Source organism: Xenopus laevis, chromosome 4S (assembly GCF_017654675.1).
Source record: "Xenopus laevis strain J_2021 chromosome 4S, Xenopus_laevis_v10.1, whole genome shotgun sequence".
Lineage (NCBI taxonomy): Eukaryota > Metazoa > Chordata > Amphibia > Anura > Pipidae > Xenopus > Xenopus laevis.
In genome coordinates, this window is record NC_054378.1 from 47,287,907 (window position 1) to 47,309,028 (window position 21,122).

General features: G+C 41.9%; 1 protein-coding gene and 1 long non-coding RNA gene across 3 annotated transcripts in view; one reads left to right on the plus strand and one right to left on the minus strand.

Annotated features, from left to right (window-relative positions):
• gse1.S (Gse1 coiled-coil protein S homeolog) overlaps positions 1-20,916 on the minus strand; it is a 311,558-nt gene extending 290,642 nt beyond the window's left edge. For both annotated transcript variants that reach the window (XM_018240435.2, XM_018240434.2), the window contains exon 1: positions 18,947-20,916. In XM_018240435.2, coding sequence (XP_018095924.1) covers positions 18,947-20,740 — 1,794 coding nt within the window. In that variant the 5' untranslated portion in view covers positions 20,741-20,916. The remainder of the gene's footprint in view (positions 1-18,946) is intronic.
• LOC121393266 lies at positions 13,899-15,493 on the plus strand. The gene is made up of 3 exons (XR_005960925.1): positions 13,899-13,961; positions 15,155-15,216; positions 15,405-15,493. It is a non-coding gene; the product is annotated as an uncharacterized LOC121393266 (long non-coding RNA).
• Positions 20,917-21,122: the final 206 nt, after the last annotated feature.

Consider the following 21,122-nt stretch of genomic DNA (forward strand, 5'->3'; position numbering starts at 1 on the left):
AAATTCTGTTACTGAGTATTTGTACTGTATAGCCGTAGATCATGTTAATCAAAAGGATAAACCACAAATGCAGGGGTGTTCCAATTCTAAATTGAAAAGCATACAGTTTTAATTTAGCAATCCTCAGCTCTACAGATTGCAACAAATAATGACCTTCACTTCACTTGTGTATACCAAAAATGCCTGTTTAAGTGTTGGTTTATATCACTAAAGTGAAGCATAGAGATACATACGATGGGCATCGTTGGCCATGTTGCTTCCTTTTCCAGCCTTTGTGTTATTGATGCACTGGTCAGTGACCTAGTGCTACAGGAACACAGGTCAGCTTATGGAAACCAAGGTGGATAAGTTCACCTTTAAAATAACTTTTAGCAGAAAATTTGCAATTGGCCATCATTTATTATTTTATGTGTTTTTTTCCATTATTCTGATTTTTGTTCAGTAGATCTCCAGCTTGGTATTTTAGCAACTATTTGGTTGCTTGAATATTATTTTACTCAGCAACCAGGCAGTGGTTTGAATGAAAGACTGGAACATGAATAGGTGAGGGCTGAATAGAAAGATAAGTAATAAAAAGGAACAATAACAATAAAATTGTAGCCTCGGATTGTAATAGCTTTTTGGCTGACAGGTTCAGTGACCCCATTTAAAAACTGAAACGAGGCAGAAGAGGATGACAAATATTAAATCTATACAAATAAATAATGAAGACCAATTGCAAAATTGGTAAGAATAAGGCATTCTATAACATAATAAGTTAACCTAAAGGTGAACCACCGCTTTAAGGGCCAAAGATGGGTAACACACCTATGCTACTCTTCATGTCTCTTCCTGCTATTTATCGAAAAGTGAAGTTAGAGATCGCCACAGTCCTCTAGAGTGAAATTCCGCAACTCTCCATTCATTTATATGGGATTTTGAAAGGCGTATTTATCAAAGGATGAACTTTCACCCATTGATAAATACTCTTTTAAAAATCCCATAGAAATGAGGATTGTGGTGATCTCTAATCTCACTTTTTGATAAATAAATGCAGTTTGAACAACCAAATTAAAGAAGCTGCGAGTCATACTGTTGGGAGGGAAAAAAGGGGTTGTGCTCTGTAGCTAAAGGCAACATTTTCTGAGGATTTACTTTCCCTTTATCAATGTTACAGTAAAACGTTCTCAACTGATTAATTCAGAATAAAAGGAGGAATAATAAGTACGATGCAAAATGCTGCATCTTGTACTTGCACTAGAGACCTGCACAGATCTAAGTGGATGGACCATACCCAGTCTAGAACTGATCACCCATTAGGCTATGGACACACAGACTGAAGTCCCCGTCTGTTGTCAGCCTGTGTATTTTTGCAGACTGAGAGAAAGAGATCAGTTCAGTGCCCCTGCACCATTAATTTGAAGATCAGCCTGTGTGCGCTCACACACAGCGGAGCTGAAGCAGAGGTCAGCCCAAATACATGAAAAGAGACCTCTCCGGACTGACCAAAGCATCAGCTCTGACCTCTGTGTGAATCCAAAAATAAGAACCTGCTTTGAGGCCACAGGGAGCAACATCAAAGGGCTTGGTGACCAACATGTTGCTTGCAAGCCACTGGCTGCGGGTCACTGGCCAAGACAATATGTTACATATGACTGTCTCTTAAAATAACTCCAACAAAATGTTGCATGTAGAGGCACAAAATGCTGTAAGGTGAATATTAAAAGATAACTTGATCCTTTCGAAAATTGTGCACATAGAGCAATTTGTAATTACAATTAAAAGCATTATTTGCTTGTCCCTTTCTTTCTGCACTGCTGGTTCTGACTCTTGAAACAATGTAGTAGAAACCATCTCAAATTCTCAGACTCAAATTCCCACTGTTACATTGTTTCAAGAGTCAGAACCAGACAAAAAAAATAGCTTTCAATATAATAAATGACAAGTTTGCAAATCTTTACAAAGGGCTAATTTTGAATAAAGCATCTCTCTCTTGCACTCAAAAGGGTTGCACATGGTACAAACGTGGCAGAACTAATTGATAAAGACAGAAATAAAATGGTATGGGATCTTTTATCTGGAAATTTGTTATCCAAAAAGCTCTGAATTACGGGAGGCCCAACTTTAAAATAATCAATTTTAAAGGAGACATATAGGATAAATGAAAAAACCCTAATTTTGCAGGCAATTATAAGTAATATATGGTGTTGCTTTTACAATGTGCTAAAAATTAATATTATCTTTAAAATAGCCCCTTTACTATGACTTTTTATTTATTTATTTATTTATTTTCTTTTTTTTGGTTTTTCCCTTTCCTGTACTTATTGCTGTATTCTTATTGCTTATCACTTTATTTTCATTTTTGTTACCGAAGATACAACTTATGTACCAACAAAACATATAACAGAAAATGCAACAACAAAATGTACAACCATTCACGATGTTCTGAAGCAAATGTGATTTATTGTTAAAATAAATAAACAGAGAGAATTAAAACAAAACAAAAAAAAAAAAATAGCCCCTTTATTGGAGCTACCTATAGATGTTCACTGGTCCCTGTCCCAGTTTCAAATGAGGGGTGGGTGTGTCCTAATGGTCCCTGCCAGAAGCACAGTAGGAGGGGGCCAGCCAATCACAGCCCTGCAGTCACACAAAATGTCACCTTTTTTTTAAATGTACTTTTTTCTCTGTGATAAGTACTTTGTACTTGACTTAACAAAACCGTATACATCCATATTGGGTTATATTTAATGTTTATACGTTTTTTTTGTGGACTTAAAGGAGAAGTCAACCTGTACGGGGGGAAAAACCTCCCCCTCCCCTGTGTAGGCCCTTCTCCCTTCTCCCCCCCGGCCTACCTGCCCCCTCGGACAAATACGCTTAACTTGTTACTCACCCCTCGGCGCAGGTCCTCTGCTGCGGAGTTCACGGGCACCATCTTCTCCCAAGCGCTCTTCCTGCTTTGCACAGTGTTTTTTGTCGCATGCGCAGTACCAGGCATTTACCGGTAAAAATCTTCTGCGCATGTGCCTGAAAGTCACAAAGTTTCCGTAAACTTAGTGACTTTCGGCGCATGCACAGAAGCTCCTCATCACTCATAACCCGCAATGACAGAAGTGATCAAATAAACTTGCTGTGGAGTATTTTACGGCTCAAGTCATCATCACCATCTATTGCACTTTGATAAAAGGATGCTTGAGTGTTATTAATATCATATTCTCGGAATTAGCTAACTAAGTCAAATTTTGCAAGCAACTTGAAGAGTTGGGATAAAGTAATATTTAGAATTGGAATTTAGTGAATAGAACACTAAAAACCCCTAGCAGCAGCCAGACACATAAAGGGTGACTGGGTAGAGCCAAAACAAACAACCCCAACTAGCTGTTACTGCCAGTGCTAGCCCAGATGTGTGCAGACAGAGTCTTGGAAGGCAGTGAATGAAAGCCTGACATCAGTGTGCAGAATAGCAGTGCTGATAGGTGCCAGCTGCCAGCATGAACACAATCCTTTCCTAGCCTCTTACATGTACCAAAGTGAATGCTGCAATCTGTCTCTGCTGTAATAAGCAAACAGCATATGATTCCTTCCTTCTTTGCAGTAATAATGTGATTTTAAATCATGTACAAGATCACAGATATTGCCTAGAGTAGCTACTATATCCAAGACTGGATCCCATTTGATCACTATAAAAGTGTGAATGTCAAGTTGGCTAAAAGGGGTTGTTCACTTTCCAAACACTTTTTTCAGTTCAATTGTTTTCAGATTGCTCACCAGAAATAAAGACTTTTTTCAATTACTAAATTTTTTTAATTTTTTTCAGTTTTTTCAAAAAAGTAAGTTTAAAGTCGAACGTTCCTGACGCTTATGTTTGAGTCTGGCAGCTCAGTAATTCAGGCGCAGATTCTAAACTTACAATTTTGCAACATTTAGTTGAACATTTCTCAGCAGCATCTCTGCAGTTTTAGCAACTATTGTATCAATTGTATCAAAAACAGCTGCCTGTAATGAAACCCAGAGATTCTGCTCAGCAGGAACAAAGATAAGAAATTTATCAACTAAATGTTTCAATTTAGGGAAGGGGCACATTGGTCAATTCGTGAGATTTAGTCGCTTGGCGAATAATCGACTGGTCTTTGCGGCGACCAATCTCCCCAAACGCCTTTCCTCTGTCTTGCGCAGGCTATAATGAAAAGTCACCTATGGCATGGCACACACGGCACTTCGTATTCCGAAGTTTCCTCGTGAGAGGCAACTTATCTCCTCTTCTTTGGGGCGACTAATCTCCCCAAACTGCCTCCCCTGCCTTCCCGTCGGCTTAAATGTAAATTGTCGGCAGGATGGCAGTCTGCACGATTTGTTTTCTGAAGTCGCCCGAAGTTTCCTCACGAGGAAACTAATCTCCCTGAATCTGCCTGTGTGCCCTGACCATTAGAAGGTGAAAAATTACACTTTAAATTAGAAAAAGCGTCACACATAGAAAAGAATTGGAAAAGGTTGTTATTTCTGGTGATCTATCTGAAGCCAACTAGGTGTTTGTAGGTGAACAACCCCTTTAGGACTCTGCAAAATGGACAGATGACTTTGTAGTTCAACCACATTTTGTGTTGGCTAAAAACAATAATATGGGGACTGACACACACAAAGCTACTGGCAACTAGCGATGGGCGAATTTATTCACCAGGCATGGATTTGCGGCAAATTTCCGCATTTCCCCATCTGTGAATTGTTACGCAAAGCTGCCTCACAAATTCGGTGGCGAGAAAATTTGCTGCAACAAAAAAGAAGCTTGTGCAAAAATTGTTGCACGTCTAAATAATTTTTTCGCCCATTGACTTTAATGCATTTGGACAAAAAAGTCAAACGTGTAAAATTTGTCGCGCATAAAAATTGTCGCAGGTCAAAATTATGACACCCATTGACTTTAATGCATTTGGACAAAAAAGGCGTGCATGTAAAAAATAATATGACTTCAATGCGTTTTGCAGATTTTTTTATCTGAGTTTAAAAAATTTTATGGCAAAGCGAAACGGGACAGATTCGCCCATCACTACTGGCGACAGTTCAGAGATAGTGATAAGCAAAATGTTTTGCTAGGTTACACCGCAAAAATGACGGCCGTAGACTTGTTGTCTATAGACCAATGCTTTTGCTGAATTTTTCACTATTTCGTGAATTTTCGCCAAAGCAAAATGGGTCAGATTCGCCCATCATTATTCAGGAAATCTTCTCTGCTCAGTGTGTACCCATGCCAGAGTCAGGGGGTAAACTGCCTCCATACAAATAAACAAATGTTTAGGGTTACTTGTTTTGCTAGGCAATATCAAAAATATAAACTAGCCTGGTACTGTACATGTCAGATTAAATAACAGGACCCAATAAACATAGGTGGGAGCACCTTTAGTCTAAGGTGTCCATATATGGCGGATTTAAGATGGGCATTTGGCCCCTTCAGACTTATTTGCCAGTGTATGTGGTCCACTAGTGGGCTGACCAACTGATATGCAGCCTAGCGAGTAGATCTACACTTGTATGGCCACCTTAAAACTGATTTGACAATAATCCAGAGATCTCAACATAAATTGCTGAGGTGCAGGGAGTGCATCTTAAGCGACAAGTGCATGTGGTTTATGCGCAGTGATGTTACAGAATAAACACTGCACATGTGCAGTGAACATTCAATCAGAATCAGGGGATCTACTTAAACCGCTGGAGATGGGGGGTGGTGAGTGGGACAATTGAGTGACTCCTGAAAAATCCAGGAGATCTCTTGAATAATTTCTTAACAGCTCTGAATAATCAAGATACAAAAACGCAGGAATTTTTTAAAGGGAAAATATATACAGGTATGGGAGCTGTTATCCAGAATGCTCGGGACCTTGGGTTTTCCGGATAACGGATCTTTCCATAATTTGGGTCTTCATGCCTTAGGTCTACTAGAAATTCATTTAAACATTAAATAAACCCCATAGGATGGTTTTGCTTCCAATAAGGATTAATTATATCTTAATTGGGACAAGCTACTGTTTTATTATTACAGAGAAAAAGGAAATAATTTGGAGTCTATGGGAGACAGGCATTCCGTAATTCGGAGCTTTCTGGATATCGGATTTCTGGATAAGGGATCCTATACCTGTACCCTGTAATTGGGTCTTTCTTTTCTTTATTTTTTTACAATTGTAAACAGGAAATCATCAGGGAAGCATGAGTCCATTTATTTGTTAATAGGCTCCAGGTGAATATAATCACCTGGTTAATAAGCGCTATAGGCAGGGAACAAAATGCTCAAAACTGACCCATATTCCCAACTCCCTGCAAATGTGGGTTGACTTGATTGCCAGGTGACTGTTGCTCAGGCAGATTGAGAGCTACTCTCTGTGCTATAGAAGTCAAATCCTGCATAGTAATGATTTTCATATTAATCGTAATTAATTTCATCTGTAATCAGCAGCAAAAATATGCGCTTAATGCAGACGTGTCATGTGCTTCCATCAGATGGAGGGACTACAAACTAGAGGGTGCAAAGCTTGATGTTTCACCCTGTGTCATCATCCAAGTTACACTGGGAGGGAATCACGCTTACTGATGAGACTTTCCAATTCTGTGCTCATTTCGAAAAAAATACGCCCATCCCTACTTGAATATAAATATTGCATTCCTATTGTTATATAAAAAGCAATATAAATGAACTAAGCAATGTTTAGAAGCCTTTGCTAGCAAGTGTTTGTCTGAAGTTAGAATTTACTGTTTACCATCTAAATAATTGTTTGCGTTTTGTTATGAGATTAGCCTATTTCAACTATTTTCAATCTGTTACCTGCATTAACTAACTTCCACTGTCTGACATTCATTCAGGGGACTCGTCAAGCTGTGAACGCTTGGCTGCTGCCCTTCTTCTTAGGCACATGCCAAGCTCTATTCTGAGACTGAGGTCAAAATGACAACTGAATGGGATCCGTGCCCAGCTTTGAAGGGAATAAACAATGACCAAACCAATAACAAAAAGACAGAGGAGGGACTTTATTCAGTGCCAAAAATGGAGAAAGTTATAATGGAACTGCATAGTTTTCAACTTGAGGCATTTTTTAGCATTTAAATATGGGATATTATAAATCACCAATTTGTTTGTGACCAATTTGTTTGTGACAATATAAAGGAATGAACCTAGATGCTAAATGTTTTCATACAGATCAAATAACTGGGAAATTCTAATAAGAATAAAGAACTAATGTAACCCTACTTTAATATAAATTAGAAAACACATGTATTGCTTTGTTGCCTGCAGATAATCGCCTCTCCTACAGGTGACAAAGCACCTGAGAATACTTTTTTGTACATAAGAATGAGGATTGCTGCGTGTAAGGCTGGAACTACACGGTGCGCGTCCTTCCAATCGGATGCAATGAGAGGAAGTGCAGGCATCATGTCGGATGCGACGAATCTAAAATGTTGCATCTACAAACTTATTGCATCCCATCACTTTGAGGAAAAGGAAACGCGCACTGTGTAGTTCCAGCCTTAAACACTTTAAATGCAATGATCTGATGTAATTGCAGGAAAAGGCAGAAGGCATGTGCAAGATATTAATTGGATGGCAGATTATGCAATAGTGGAACCTGGCACAGTGTGTCCACACAAAATGCAGCAGATTCCTGGCCTGTAGATAAACACAGGCCTACAATCTGCCCCTAAAAGCTTTGGCCCGGGTGCAGGTACACAGAGCAGATTTCTCTCAAGCATGCATTTTGGTGCCAACATCCGATTCATGTGCCTGCTCCCAAGCTAATACAATGTCTCTGGCTCTGCAGGTACATCAAAAAGCTTTTAGGCACATATGGGCTGGGCTGCACTAGCCAGGGCTGGATTTAGTGGCACCCCAAGGCCACATGCGCTGAAGCACTGGGAGGCTGTACATCCCCAGTGCTCCTTAGGGCTGGCCTCCCCTTGACACAAATCTAGGCCTGGCACTAGCCAGGTCCATCTGTTTAATCCAAATAATTTCCTTTTATGTTGTGTATTTGTGAACTACACGCACACCTTTTAAAGATTTCACTCTCAGTCATCACATTAGACTATACAAAAGGCAACATAGCGGCATGCTGCTGTCTGTACTGAATGAAGCCATGTCCATGTCCACAGTGCCAAATTCTAATTCCAGTGAAATTCTATAGAAGCATATATATAGAAGCAGGAAGATCTGTGACAGTAAAATCTCTCTTTTCCAACAGCTGCTCCAACTTGTAAGCTGTTCCTCCTTTTCTCTAAATAATGACGACGGACATTTCTCTTTGTATTCTATCAAAACATTCCCATCACAAGCTAGTTAGAACTTTGCATCTGGGGGGAAATCCCACACATGGCATGGATATTCAATGAGCAGCTACATGGCAGCTGGGAACTCACTGAACATCTGGTAGGCCGGATGTTACCAAGAAAGCCCGGCAGATCAAAATCTCAGTCTCACTTGACTACATGACATCACTGTTGCTTTAAGTCTTCTTTGTTTTTTTACAAATGTGGCCCCTCAGTTTATTTCCAAAGACATGAGTTCCATGGAAAAATATATTTATGCTTGCCCTTTTATACAGATTGTATTACTGTGTATTTCTTGTGCACTGCAGTTGTAATTGGGCATCTGAACTTGTGGTACAGTCACAAATTAACATCCATTCTGTTCAAAATGGACACCAGGCTAAATAATGCAATACCCCAAAATTCAAGTATGGCCAACTATACATTGCCTGTATCTCCATTGTTGTAATCCAATTGTTGGGACCTTAAAGCTGGCCCCGTCTCCCGACCTGCCACTAACTATTCAGATCAAATAAAGTAGTAAAAGAACAGATCAGCCGATGTTCTGCCCCTGACAGCAATCGTACGAAAGTCTCCCACTGAAAATCGTATGATCGCCAATACACGCAGAGATATTATCGGCAGTCAACAGAAATCTTTTAACCTGTCCGATCGTCCAAACGACCGATCTCCGCAGGAAGAAAAATGCCGGGACTCTCCACACACGGTCCGAAAATCGTATGAATCCTCGATTCGTATGATCGGATCTTTGCGTCCGAAAGCTTAGGGCCCAATATCACCTACTTTAAAATGGGCATATAGATCTGCCCATTTGGTGATAATTAGATTACCAAAACACTGATAATCCTCCTACATAATGGGTAACAAAACAGTCACTGCAAATGTTGATGAGGGTAGCTGTATAATAATATAAGTATCTACCTCACAAGGACCAAACATGGAATACCTTTAATACAATTGTTATTGAACAAGAGTGTCTTATAATGCTGTCAGCCTTTTAAGGCTAAAAAGTTAGCTGTTTCTTTATACAGTATGTAGTATCATATTGCATTTTCTAAAAGTATCCTTATTTACTAGCCTAACCTTCCCCGTAATATAAAGTTTATTCCAATGCTGATCACCAGAGAATGGAATATTAAATTATTGAAAAGTTCCGTGGCCTCGGGACAGTTTGGCACCACAGCGCTTGATTCATGGCTCATGACTACAGCTATCTCAAAGATGTTCTTACACAGTCTGACATGCAGGCAGCTGCTTTCCTGAAAAACAGACTCTGAGCACTACCCATGCTTAAATATGTGGTAAAAATGAAACAGAATCACTCACATATGAAAGGGATTAGTGTTACATTCAAAGAAATTGTTGTAGAAGTTTCCTATATGGAGACTTCCCCTTACTCACTACCTTATCAGGAGGGTAGGATCCAGTGACGGAACTAGGTGGGGGCGGGCCCTGGTGTGGGCCGTGCAGCCGGGCCCCGCCCACCCTTGTCCGTGCGGCTGCAGCCGACTCCAGTGGGCACGTGACTGCCGGGGGGCCCTGCGGGGGTGCGGGCCCTTGCACAATTGCACCCCCGGTAGTTACGCCACTGGTAGAATCTGTTATGGTAACGCAAAAATGATAAGCAAGGACTGGTTTCCTATTCCTGGAAATTCCCAGAAAAGCATTAAAATATAGTTTATATTTATGGCCATGTGGGAAAACATTTCAAACCAATGATATTGGCTTTTCATTGTACATCTACACATATTTTAACAGAAATGTATAATGGTGATTTATCATTAGAACAAACCAATGGCTGTTTTGCTGCTGCTGCAGATATGAATCCAGGGGTGGTGCCCCCAAACAAAGAGCAGCATTAACTTTTAAATTCTTGTATTGCCACTTGACAGCTCTCAGACTGCCTCACTCTTCAGCTAGATCAGTGCTAAGGTGAGAATCTCCAACTACCTGTACTATGAGTTGCATGAAACATACGTGTAGTGCAACACTTCTCTTTCAAAGGGGTATATTTATCAAAAAGTGAAGTTAGAGATCACCACAGTCCTCTAGAGTGAAATACCGTCACTCTCCTTTAATTTCTGTGGGATTTCTAAAGGGTTTATTTATCAAATGGTGAACTTTCACTTTGGCCTTTTGATAAATATGCCTTTAAAAATCCCATAGAAATTAATGGAGAGTGGTGGTATTTAACTCTAGAGGACTGTGGTGATCTCTAACTTCACTCTTTGATAAATATACACCTATGGCTCAGGTATTGCTGCCTAATGTCAACTGCGGCTCACAATGCCAGCTACAAAAGCCACTTTCCCTTCTTCAAAGTATGTGCTTGGGTGCATCCTTGGCACTGCACAATGCTGATTCAAGCAAATGTGTTAGGATTTATTTGTTAGAAGCTCCTACTTCTACATTAATGATAGGTGGTTTTTTCTCAAATATAAAACCTTCATCACCACCAACAAGTGGTCCATTTAAATATCGGTTAGACTTAGGGCCTACAGCAGCTTCATTCAAATGCTTTTCATTTAATATAACACAGATTATGTTCCATGAAAAAGCACAACCCCGTGGCACCATCAATAAGAGTGCATTTAGTATTTTGACCTCCCGATCTTACAGTAACTCCTATCCTTCAAAAGGCATTTCTCTTATCTACTGTAACTCTCACACATCTATACTTCAAGCATGGGTGTCCACAGAAAATTTTCCAGGGGGGGGGCAAGGAAGAAAACATATTACACAAATTACTTGTACCCACATTTTTTTTTCCACACAAACCTAACATCAGCTTTTCTATAAATATATAGAGTAGTAACTGTTGCACAATGTATAGCATTGCCATTCTATAAGTGACACAAACTCCTTGTTTGCCAGGACAACATTTGGTATTTTCTACTTTCTTAACAAAATTACTAGCCAGAGGTTTGTAGAATGTTATTCCCTGTAGAGTTCTATTTACAACTAGATACATACAGCGAAGCCTCCATTTTACATACCCTCCTTTTAAGTATTTCCATATGTTATACAACTTTTTGTGGTCCCACCAATATTTAATGCATAATACATTTCACTGACTTTATACCATTTTTCTGGTCCATTTTTTTTACATATGGCCTAAGGCAGCAGGTTTTGGGGGTGGCCCTCGGGTGCCTATAAATTTATTTTTAAATTAAAAAAAAAAAAGATTCCGGTGAAGGCATAGGGGGAATGTTTAGGCCCTTGCTGGGTCTGCTGCACCCTACTAAAGCATATTTGTTGGGTGCAGCTCTAGTCTCAGTCTCTATAGACAAGTGACAATAGGCTGTGGAAATAGGCTGCAATGCAAAATATGTCTATTTAAGCCTCTGCCTGGTTGCTAGGGAGGTAGAAAATTTAAAACAAGAAAACTATTCCAATTCAAACATAAAGAGCTGCAAAAGAGTAAAGTGAAAAAACATATTCCCAACAGAATACTACTGTCTGCCTCAGTGATCCCATAACTGTATCTCTCTAGCCACTGCTAAACTACACTTCCCAGCATTCAAAGCCAGAACCAGAGTTGTAGCTGATGGGCTAAGAGAGGAGATCTAAGCAGGACCTTCATTCATTGGGCATGGGAGAGTCCAGTCAGGGACCAGTCATAGAGCCTTGGCTCTATGACTGCTTATGTTTGATGTCTATTTGTTGTATTTTCATAAATGCACATGTGTGTGACTGATGTGGTTGGCTGCCAATTACTGGTATATCATGCCTTACTTGAGGATGACATCCCTCCCAGCTCAGTGCTGATTGGCTGAAAACTGCCAGGGAAGGTGACTAGACAGACACTATTTATTGGGCTGTGTGTCTCAAATGCCAGGGCCGTTTTTAAATCCCAGTCTGGACTTTAGTCTAGAGCCAAAGCTCCCAAAATTCCCCCACCATTGCCTGCTATTGTAGTTGTCTGGGAAGGTGCTTGTCATGAAATTGTCCATTGGATGTAAGAGAAACTAGTTTACTAGAGGAACTAACACATATTTCGCAGAATAAAAGTAAGAGGTACTGGGAAATCTGGTCACCCTGGCATAAATACTTGAAGGATTTATGTGGTAGATAAGCAATGAAGATTTGATAAGCTATAGGTACATGCTTTTGAATTCTCACTATTGATTTTGCCCTCTATTAATAATTTGCTTAATAACTTGCTTATAAGCACATTGTCTATGCATTCTATAAAATACAGGCTCAGAAATATGTAATACATAGAGTTCAAGTGTATATACATGTAATGATAACCACATCACCCCCTTATTATTTTTCCTTAACTCCCCTTTCTTTTTTTGTACCCCTGAAAATCGAAAATAAAGAAATTTTAAAAAAAAAAATTGTCCATTGGAGATATCAGTTTGTCTTTCCAGTTTCATTGGAAAAGGGGGGGGGGGTCATTTTTGGTGATAAGCCATCAGGGGGTACAAAGGGGTACAACTACAAGGAAGGGGACAATCAATGATGGGGCCTTGAAAATGGTTTCTGGTGGCAGCCCTGCCCCTTCCCAAACTACTAAAACTTGTGGGTGCCAAAGTACCCAAAATCTGCCTGTGTGCCATTGCTAGGGGGAGTGAGACAACATGAGAACTTGCTGTCTCACTGACTCTAAACCTGTGCTTATCTAGCTGTGCCTTAACTACAATTCCCAGCACCCCGTGGCTGACTTGTAGTTATAGAATATAGTGTGTTTGGTATTTATTGTTTACTTGTTACAGCTTTTGAAGTGTTAGACCATTTACTCTGCTGCTCTTTAGCTGTTAATGTCAACTGCCATTGGCCAACTGTCCCCTCATCACTCATCCTAGTGTCCTCAGCATTAGAGTAGATGATGGGTAAGGGAGGACCTGAAAAGAAAGACATGTAGCACAAACCAGAACAATAGTTACATGCCTAGAATTAGGGTGCCTTGTGTTATGGGTGCAGGGGCACTGATCAGAGCTTGACTGGTTATGAAAAGCCTCAGTGGGTCCATTACTCACCTGGTCTTCTAATGGGAACCAGTGTCTTCTGCCCCTATTACACCCTGCCAGTAACATACAGCTTTAAAGTAATGGCACAGAGGGGGATTTGGGATGTTTTGTCCTCATGCAATTTTCAATTCAGTGTATGGCCAACCAAATGCTCACTCAAATGCTCACTCCCGTTCATTTCTAAATTCAATTTAATTGAGCCCTGGTGAAAGCAATTGGCATAGAAATGAATGAGGGTGATTCCAAGTATTCATTTAACTATTACTTTGTGCATTGTGTCACCAGGACCCAACCTTGGTTAGCAGGGGTGTCTAGGGTCCTTGATTGCACCAATAAATTCTGTCTCTCCCAATCAGCTCCTTCATTCTATTAAAGTTGCTGCTGATTGGTGTTACTGGTTATTTATAAAGCACAACCATATTCAGAAGTGCAGTATTGAGCTATTAAGGGAAATCCAGTATATACAGATATATGGCAGAGAGGGTTCAGTTCACAATCTCTTCTCTCTCTTTCTCTCCCCATAAAGTGAAATACGAGCGATTCTTAGTGATTCTCAGCGATTCCTAGTGATTCTCAGCGATTCCCAGGAGCAGAAGGAGATAAAGAAGAAACACAAAAGTCTTTTTAAAGACTATCAACTTTCATCAGGAGCAGAAGAACAACTTGCCCAACCCATTGTGGGTTATTTGGAGGAAGGTAAGGGTCCTGCATTTTCCCATACAGGACTATACAGGGGGGCCCAGCAGTGCTGCACTTTTGAAAGAGCCGGGGCCCCCTTGAGAGCGCCCGAGCCGTGCGGCCATTTTTCAAGTCCCGATCAGCCGAAATGCGGAAGTGCCGAAAAGCCGAACAGCCAAAGGACCCGAAGTCACAAAAACAGCTAAAGCCGAACTCCCAAAGCGGCGAAAAGACCCAGAGCTACGAAAATAGCCGAAATTGAAGTCCTGAAGCGGTGAAAAGACCCAAAGTCACAAAAGGAGGCGCGGTTGAAGTCCTGAAGTCATGAGTTCAATTCTACTGAACACCAATTTGTGTTTTTTTTTAATCCCCTGGTCACCAATAAAATATTATTTTAATATTCTGTAGACCCCTGCCACCAATGTTTTTTTAGGTTTTGGGGCCCCAATTTTTTTTAACTTGTAAGGGCGGCCCTGGAGCCAATGTTTTGTTTTTTTTTTTAAATATTCTTTGGGGCCCCGATTTTTTTTTTACTTGTAAGTGGGGCCCTGGCACCAATGCTTTTTTAAAAAAAAACTTTTATGGGGGGCCCTGGCGCCAATGTTTTTTTTTTAACTTATGAGGGGGCCCTGACCATCAATAGCTTTTTTTAACTTGTGTGTGGAAGGGGGTTACTTTTTTAGCGCTGATGTCTGTGTGGTCTTTTAACTGTGATGTGGAGTAGGTGGGATCTGGGGTGAGGCTCGTGTGCAAGTGTGGGCAGGGCCCAGAAAATTTTGTTGTATGGGGCCCCGTGATTTCTAATGGCGGCCCTGTTCCCATCTGTATTATGTATTACACAGTAGATGTGGCTGAAAAAAGACACACGTCCATCAAGGTCTACATTTTTGTGTAACTGCTGATCCAGAGGAAAGTAGGGCCCTGACAGAAATAATGGGCTGATCTGTGGACCAAATAAAATGGGATGGTATTGTCTTAAAATGGGGACATGGGGAGCTGGTGGGGAGGGGCATTCTCTATACTTAAGTACGCATTTGTTTCTAATTGGAACCATATTGAAACCATAGTTTGTGAATGAAAAGGGTTCTTATTAAATAAGGTGTAAATATGCTGTTGTTTTTACCTCTTTTTACCTCTTTATTGTGTTTATTTGGGGGTCTTACATCTTTACATTAACTCTAACCTTCCCAAATCTCTATTTTATATTACAGGAACATCAAAGATGGGCATGAGTGCAAGTAGCAGGCTTTACTACCAGTGGTGCTATGAAAAGGTAAAGATGCTCACAGCTAATTTCCTCATTTTAATTTCTGACTGCTGAGAAAGGGGTTAAAGGAGGGGCTAACCCAATGCTAAACATGGCATAGCTTCTGTGTAAATACAATGAAACAGAAATTTGACACGGTTTAGCATAGTGTGTGCCCTGACCTCAATGTTTTCTTGCTTCTTACATTTTTATAGCACTCACGGTGGATCTCGTCTGACCTGGACATCTTTGAGATCAGGGATTTTGAGGATCCACTGGCAGGCCCTTATCTTGAGTGCATCAGGGACAAGATCACCAATGACATCAAGTTTGCACTCTATGATCTGTGGATGGCCAAAGACTGAGTGAAGATTACGAAATGGTGGAAATTACACCTTAAGAACGAGTTCTGGCAGGACTACAGATACATCAAGGCCCACCTGAAACACCTCTACAAAGACCTAGAGAAGATCAACAAGGCCATACTGATTAAGAACAATGAGAGATATTCAGGTGCAGTATATAATCCATCCTTTTCTTTCCCACACTTGGTCAATCATTTAATTGTGCTTAATCACCTGATTTGTGCTTAATGTGCTCCTAAATAATACAGGTGTGAGATCCGTTATCCGAAAACCCAATATCCAAGAAGCTCTGAATTACGGAAAGTCCATCTCCCATAGACTTTATTTTATTCAACTAATCCAATTTTTTAAAAATGATTTCCTTTTTCTCTGTAATAAAACAGTTTCATGTACTTGATTCAAACTAAGATATAGTTATTGGAAGAAAAAACATTCTATTGGATTTATTTAATGTTTAATGATTTTCTCGTAGACTTGAGGTATGAAGAGCCAAATTACAGAAAGATCTGTTATCCACAAAACCCCAGGTCCCAAGCATTCTGAATAACAGGTCCCATACCCATATAAAGATTTTACAGGAATATCAGTTGCTAAGGTAACAAAATACATAGTCTGAGTTATCTTGTTTGGTTTTACAGATGATCCTCGGAACAACTTACAAACGGCACATGATACCAGCACCACCAGCAGTTTCCTTGGTACCAAATACCGATGCACCTCAGTCTAGGCACCACATCCTCAGGAAACAGCAGTAAGTATGGGGCATCTCAATTCCACCAGTGATGCCCCCCTTTCATCCACTGCACTTTCACCAGTGGTTCTTTCAGCCACCGTAGTTCCACCAGTGGTTCCTCCCCTTTATCCAAAATATGGTGTTATACACAGGAACTCCTTTAAGCCACTTGGTAGACCCTGCATTCCTTTTCATTCCATCCCTCAGACTGCAAATACCAGGGTCTGCAGGCTGTCCGGGGTCCAATGGAATGGAAAGGAATGCAGCATTCATTGTGCGGCTTAAATGTGCCCATGTTTATGCTGCCATATTTCCTTGTCTTTCTCATCCTTTCACCGCAGTCCCTTACCTTACCATATTCCCCCCTCCGCTTCCCTTCATTCAATGTGGCGCATTGATCGTGGGAGCAAATCCGATTGCCTTTAAGGGGTCAGGAAGGAATTTTTCCCTCTAGTGAAGGAAATTCGCTTTTCGCTTTTTTTTGCCTTTCTTGCGATCAAAAAGTTTATCTAATTATTAATAAAGCTGTGGATTACACAGATTAACCATTAAATCATTGTGTGTATCTTTATTGTGGGCTAGGGATTTGGCAGGGATAACATATAGAGGGGGAGGGAGAGAAGTTAGAATAAGGCTCTTATAGAGCAGGAAATGGTCGCATTGGTTATGTTTCTCTTTGGTTCCTAACAATGAAACTGAAACAACATATAACTGCTGTGTCAGTCTCCATAGGATTTATAGGAACCTATGTAATACTGAGAACCAATAAACATCCTTCCCAAATCTCACCCTAACTGGCCTTTGGAGAACTCTTCCTTTTGGGCCTTTGGAAAAGGGCCGGCCGCACAGTTTAGAAGCGCCCTGATGGTCTGTGTCTGTGTTGGTTTAAGGAAGCTGTGGAAATTGAATATTTAGAGAGAAAACCAGTTACATGCAGATCTGCAACCAAATTCTGTTTTAGAATCATCATCTGTTGCTCTTTTATCTTAGTTGTCTAAAATTCCCTGGAATTAGGAAGGAATCTACTAATCTAGCCTCTTCAGTAGATAACAAAGGCAAATTATACTGGGTTGCAGCTGGATTAGGTGGGATATTTATATAGACTTGACACTGCCCAGCCTTTATCACACAGTGTACGAAGGTATAATCTATAGAGGTTTTATGAAATAGATGTTGAGAATCAGACTCCTGCAATGAACACAGGGTTGAACATAGCTAGCTGTACTGTATGGAGGAAGGTTATACAAGCTAAAAGTGCATTACACAATTCCCTCTGTAAAAAGCTGATAAAGCAACAGGGTAATACTGAGACTGTGGGTGGTTAAATGACAGCAAGACCAGCAGTTTAGACATACAGTATGAATGATGATATTATTGATAAAGGGATATTGCAGGCAATTGGTTGGCGGAAGTGATGTCATGTGCACAGTGTAGGGGGCTTGTTTAGGTCAGGTGCCTAGGGTGGCATCGGACTTAAATACAGCCCTAGGAGAGAAATTACCTGAAATTAAATGTTAGTACCTTAAAATATTCAATATCATGAAATCTTTACGTGTAGTAATGGGAACCAACAGCACTGCTTGTAGTATTTATTTCAGAACATGGAATAGTACCTTAGCTCTGATCTCTGTTTGCAAGTGATATCTATTGTTAATGTAACTACACTTTAGAACAAGTTAAGCCGAATTGTGTGTATGTCAGAGCACTGGAATGAGATACCTGTACTTGGATTCTTTCTGGCACTTCTAGATACGTACACCAAAAGGGATTCTATACACTTACATATTACAGCAGAGTTCTGGTAAGCCCAGAGGAATGCCCAAGATGACAGTTTTATGGTATTTCTCTTCACCAAAATGCACCATTTCAGGGGCCCCTAACTACTCAAAAGTGCTGCACATTATACTTCATGTTTGTAACTCAACACAATACATTTAAAAAAAGAAATATACTAATTTTTGAGATACTATCTAGGCGGTTTTTATTGTGCAGCGTAGTGGGATGTCTAAGCAGTTACTGAATGAAGCAACATTGCAGTGAGTTGGGACAGTGTATCATTTAAGTTATATAAATACTTGAAGTCATATGGTGTCTGAGCAGCACATTACATTTTCACAGACAACACAAAGACAAAGGAGGTATGATAATAAAAAAGTTTTCACCAGGTGTAATTACTTAGAGTCAGTGTCGACTGGCCCACAGGGATACCAGAACTCCCAGTGGGCCCAGGTGTCAGTGGGTCTTCATGCTGCTAAACATTTGGCATATTTCATGATCATTCTTTATTTCTATGAGAACAAAAAGACTAACTAGATGGAATAATAGATGATAGTATATTATGTAAAGAAACGAGACTAGGAGAATAGAGGTTGAGTGAGGAGAGGAAGAATAATATTACTGAAAGTGGGCCCCTGGTCTAAGGTTTTTGGGTGGGCCCCTGGTGTCCCAGTCTGACACTGATGATCGTGTGGTGGAGTAAGTGCCTTCTCCCTCAGGGTGCCGGGCTGAGCCATTAAAGATGCACATGGGCAAGATAGGCATGAAGAACAATTCCAGGTGGGGGCTGTGCCCCCCCTTGCCCCTATATGTGGACGCCCATTTCAGACTGTTAACAAAATTAAATGGCATTATTTCTAATGATCAATAAACAGCATCTTACCTTCTGACTTGGTACCATGGCCCCGCTTTGTGTTGTACTGATGCCCGCTAACGCCAGTGATCTGCATTCAATACAAGCTCCAATAAGAAGTTGTTTCCCATCATCCACCAGTAAAGTGTTGGCCATCCTTGGAGCATGTAAAAAGATGGGCAACCTAGCTACCTGAATAGCCTTTAATCCCAGCATTCTCTTTTTCTCCTGTCTACAAAAGAAGCAGGTAAATGTCTCCACTTGATACTGCCTTGACCAGGGACTGCTTGGTTGCTGCGATTTCATCTCCTGCTGAAACCACTGCCCAAGAAGGTCATGGTAGCAAAGACTGCAGGTAGAAACAAGACCAGTAGAGTCGGCCGGCTTGGCCCTAGGAGCAGGAGGGTAGACTGTTAAGAAAGGAAAGAAGGGCTCCTTGTCTCCATACCTACTGGGTGGGTTTATGCTAACTTGATACTCCAGACCTGGTCCCAGCTCTGCCCCGCATACATAACATATAGACATATGCCCAGTGTGACTGCTTATGGCTTCTGGCCTCCTGTTGCGAGACTCTCCTGAAGTACCAGGATCAGAAGAGGTGAACACCTGATGGTACCTTGCCAAGAAGCTCTGTGCAGAATTGATGAGCTCCTCGTTCTGGGATGCCCTGTAGATAGACCATATGTCTTCCAACACCCCATAGCATTTTCTGCAACTTTGTACCTCTCCTTGCTGGTTAACCCCCCTGGTATTAGGAGGGCAGGGCAGCTGGCAAAGGAAAGGAAAATGCATACTTGTTTTAGCATTGCCATTTGTTATCTTGGATTGCACCAGTTTCACGTGGTTGGTGCAGTCCTCCCCACACAGGTAGCACAGGACTGGTACACTTGGGTGAGATTCAGCCGTTCTTTGGGGCGCTGCTTTTTCTGGGGTGCCATTGGCATGAAGTGGCACCACATACAGTCGCTGTAACACGGGCACATTGGCTATGTCAAAGCTGTGCCACTGCTGCATAAGGGAGGAAAAGCAGCGACTGCAGGCACGGGCACTGCCCCCAGGTGTAATGGGCTGAGCACTGGCAGGAGGGGTGTGGAGCCAAAGGAAAGGGAAGAAGGGTGTTTCGGGCGTGTGCTCTTGTTTCTGTACGTGTATAGTGTGCCCTGCGCTGTGCCCCCCGCAAATGTAACACATTCCAGGAAGGTGTCCGTTCTCTCTCTGCTCAATCTCTGCTCCCAGTCGCCCAGCTCTGTCATTAGGGGAGCCCCGGCAGGGGGCGCAGTGTTGGGGTGCTAAGTTAGGTACCGTGGGTGCCCACTGTCTCCTGTTTCCCTGTGGGGTTTCCCCGCTCTCCTCGGCCTCACTGAGCGCATTGTCGGACAGGTCAGAGAGGTCGGAGTCGTAATTAGGGTTCCAGTCCCTGAGGTTACTGCGCGCTCCGTCCCCGCCGCACTGGTAGGGCCGCTTGAGCCAATACATGCGCTTCTCCAGGGGTGTCCGGCTGCGCTCGAACGCGTCCCACTGAGCGGCCAAGAAGCGCTGGCACACGGCACACACTCGGACGCAGCCCTCCGGACTCAGCGCTTCTGCACCGGGCGCCGGCTCCTGCTGCTGAAGGAACGGGAAAAAGGCGCAACCTTCCCGGGCAGGACACCGGACGGGCAACCTCACCTCTCGCCCCCTGGGCACCCCGCCTCCGCAAATAAAGCAATACACCACTAGATCCGTCTGCTCGCCCGACCCAGGCGCCGGAGTGTCTTCATCTTCCTCCAAAGCTGCCATAAGTCTTTGCTTGCGGGACATCGGGACGGCTCCGGGGTTACTCATGTACTCGCTGACAGTCTCATGCCACCCGGGGGCAGCGGATTCCTTTCATAGATCCAAAGCTCGGCGGAGTTTGCGCAAAGTTTCCAATGGGTAAAGGGCGAGGGGGTGAGGTGACCCGGATAGATAACGACCCGCCCCCACTTGGGCTCCTGACACTCAAGTTCCCCAGAATGTGTAAGTCCGCTGTGGGCTGCGCAGAACATGGGATCAACCCCCAAGCCCCGCCCCCTGGCAGAGCACATGGCCTGGCTCGACGTGTAACCCCTCCGGTGCCGCAGCACGCACTTTATTATTGTTTCACTGCAACTCCTGCAGGACACACACACACTCGCGATTCTGTACCTCACAGCAAACTCATTTTATTCTTGTGACTAAAACATTG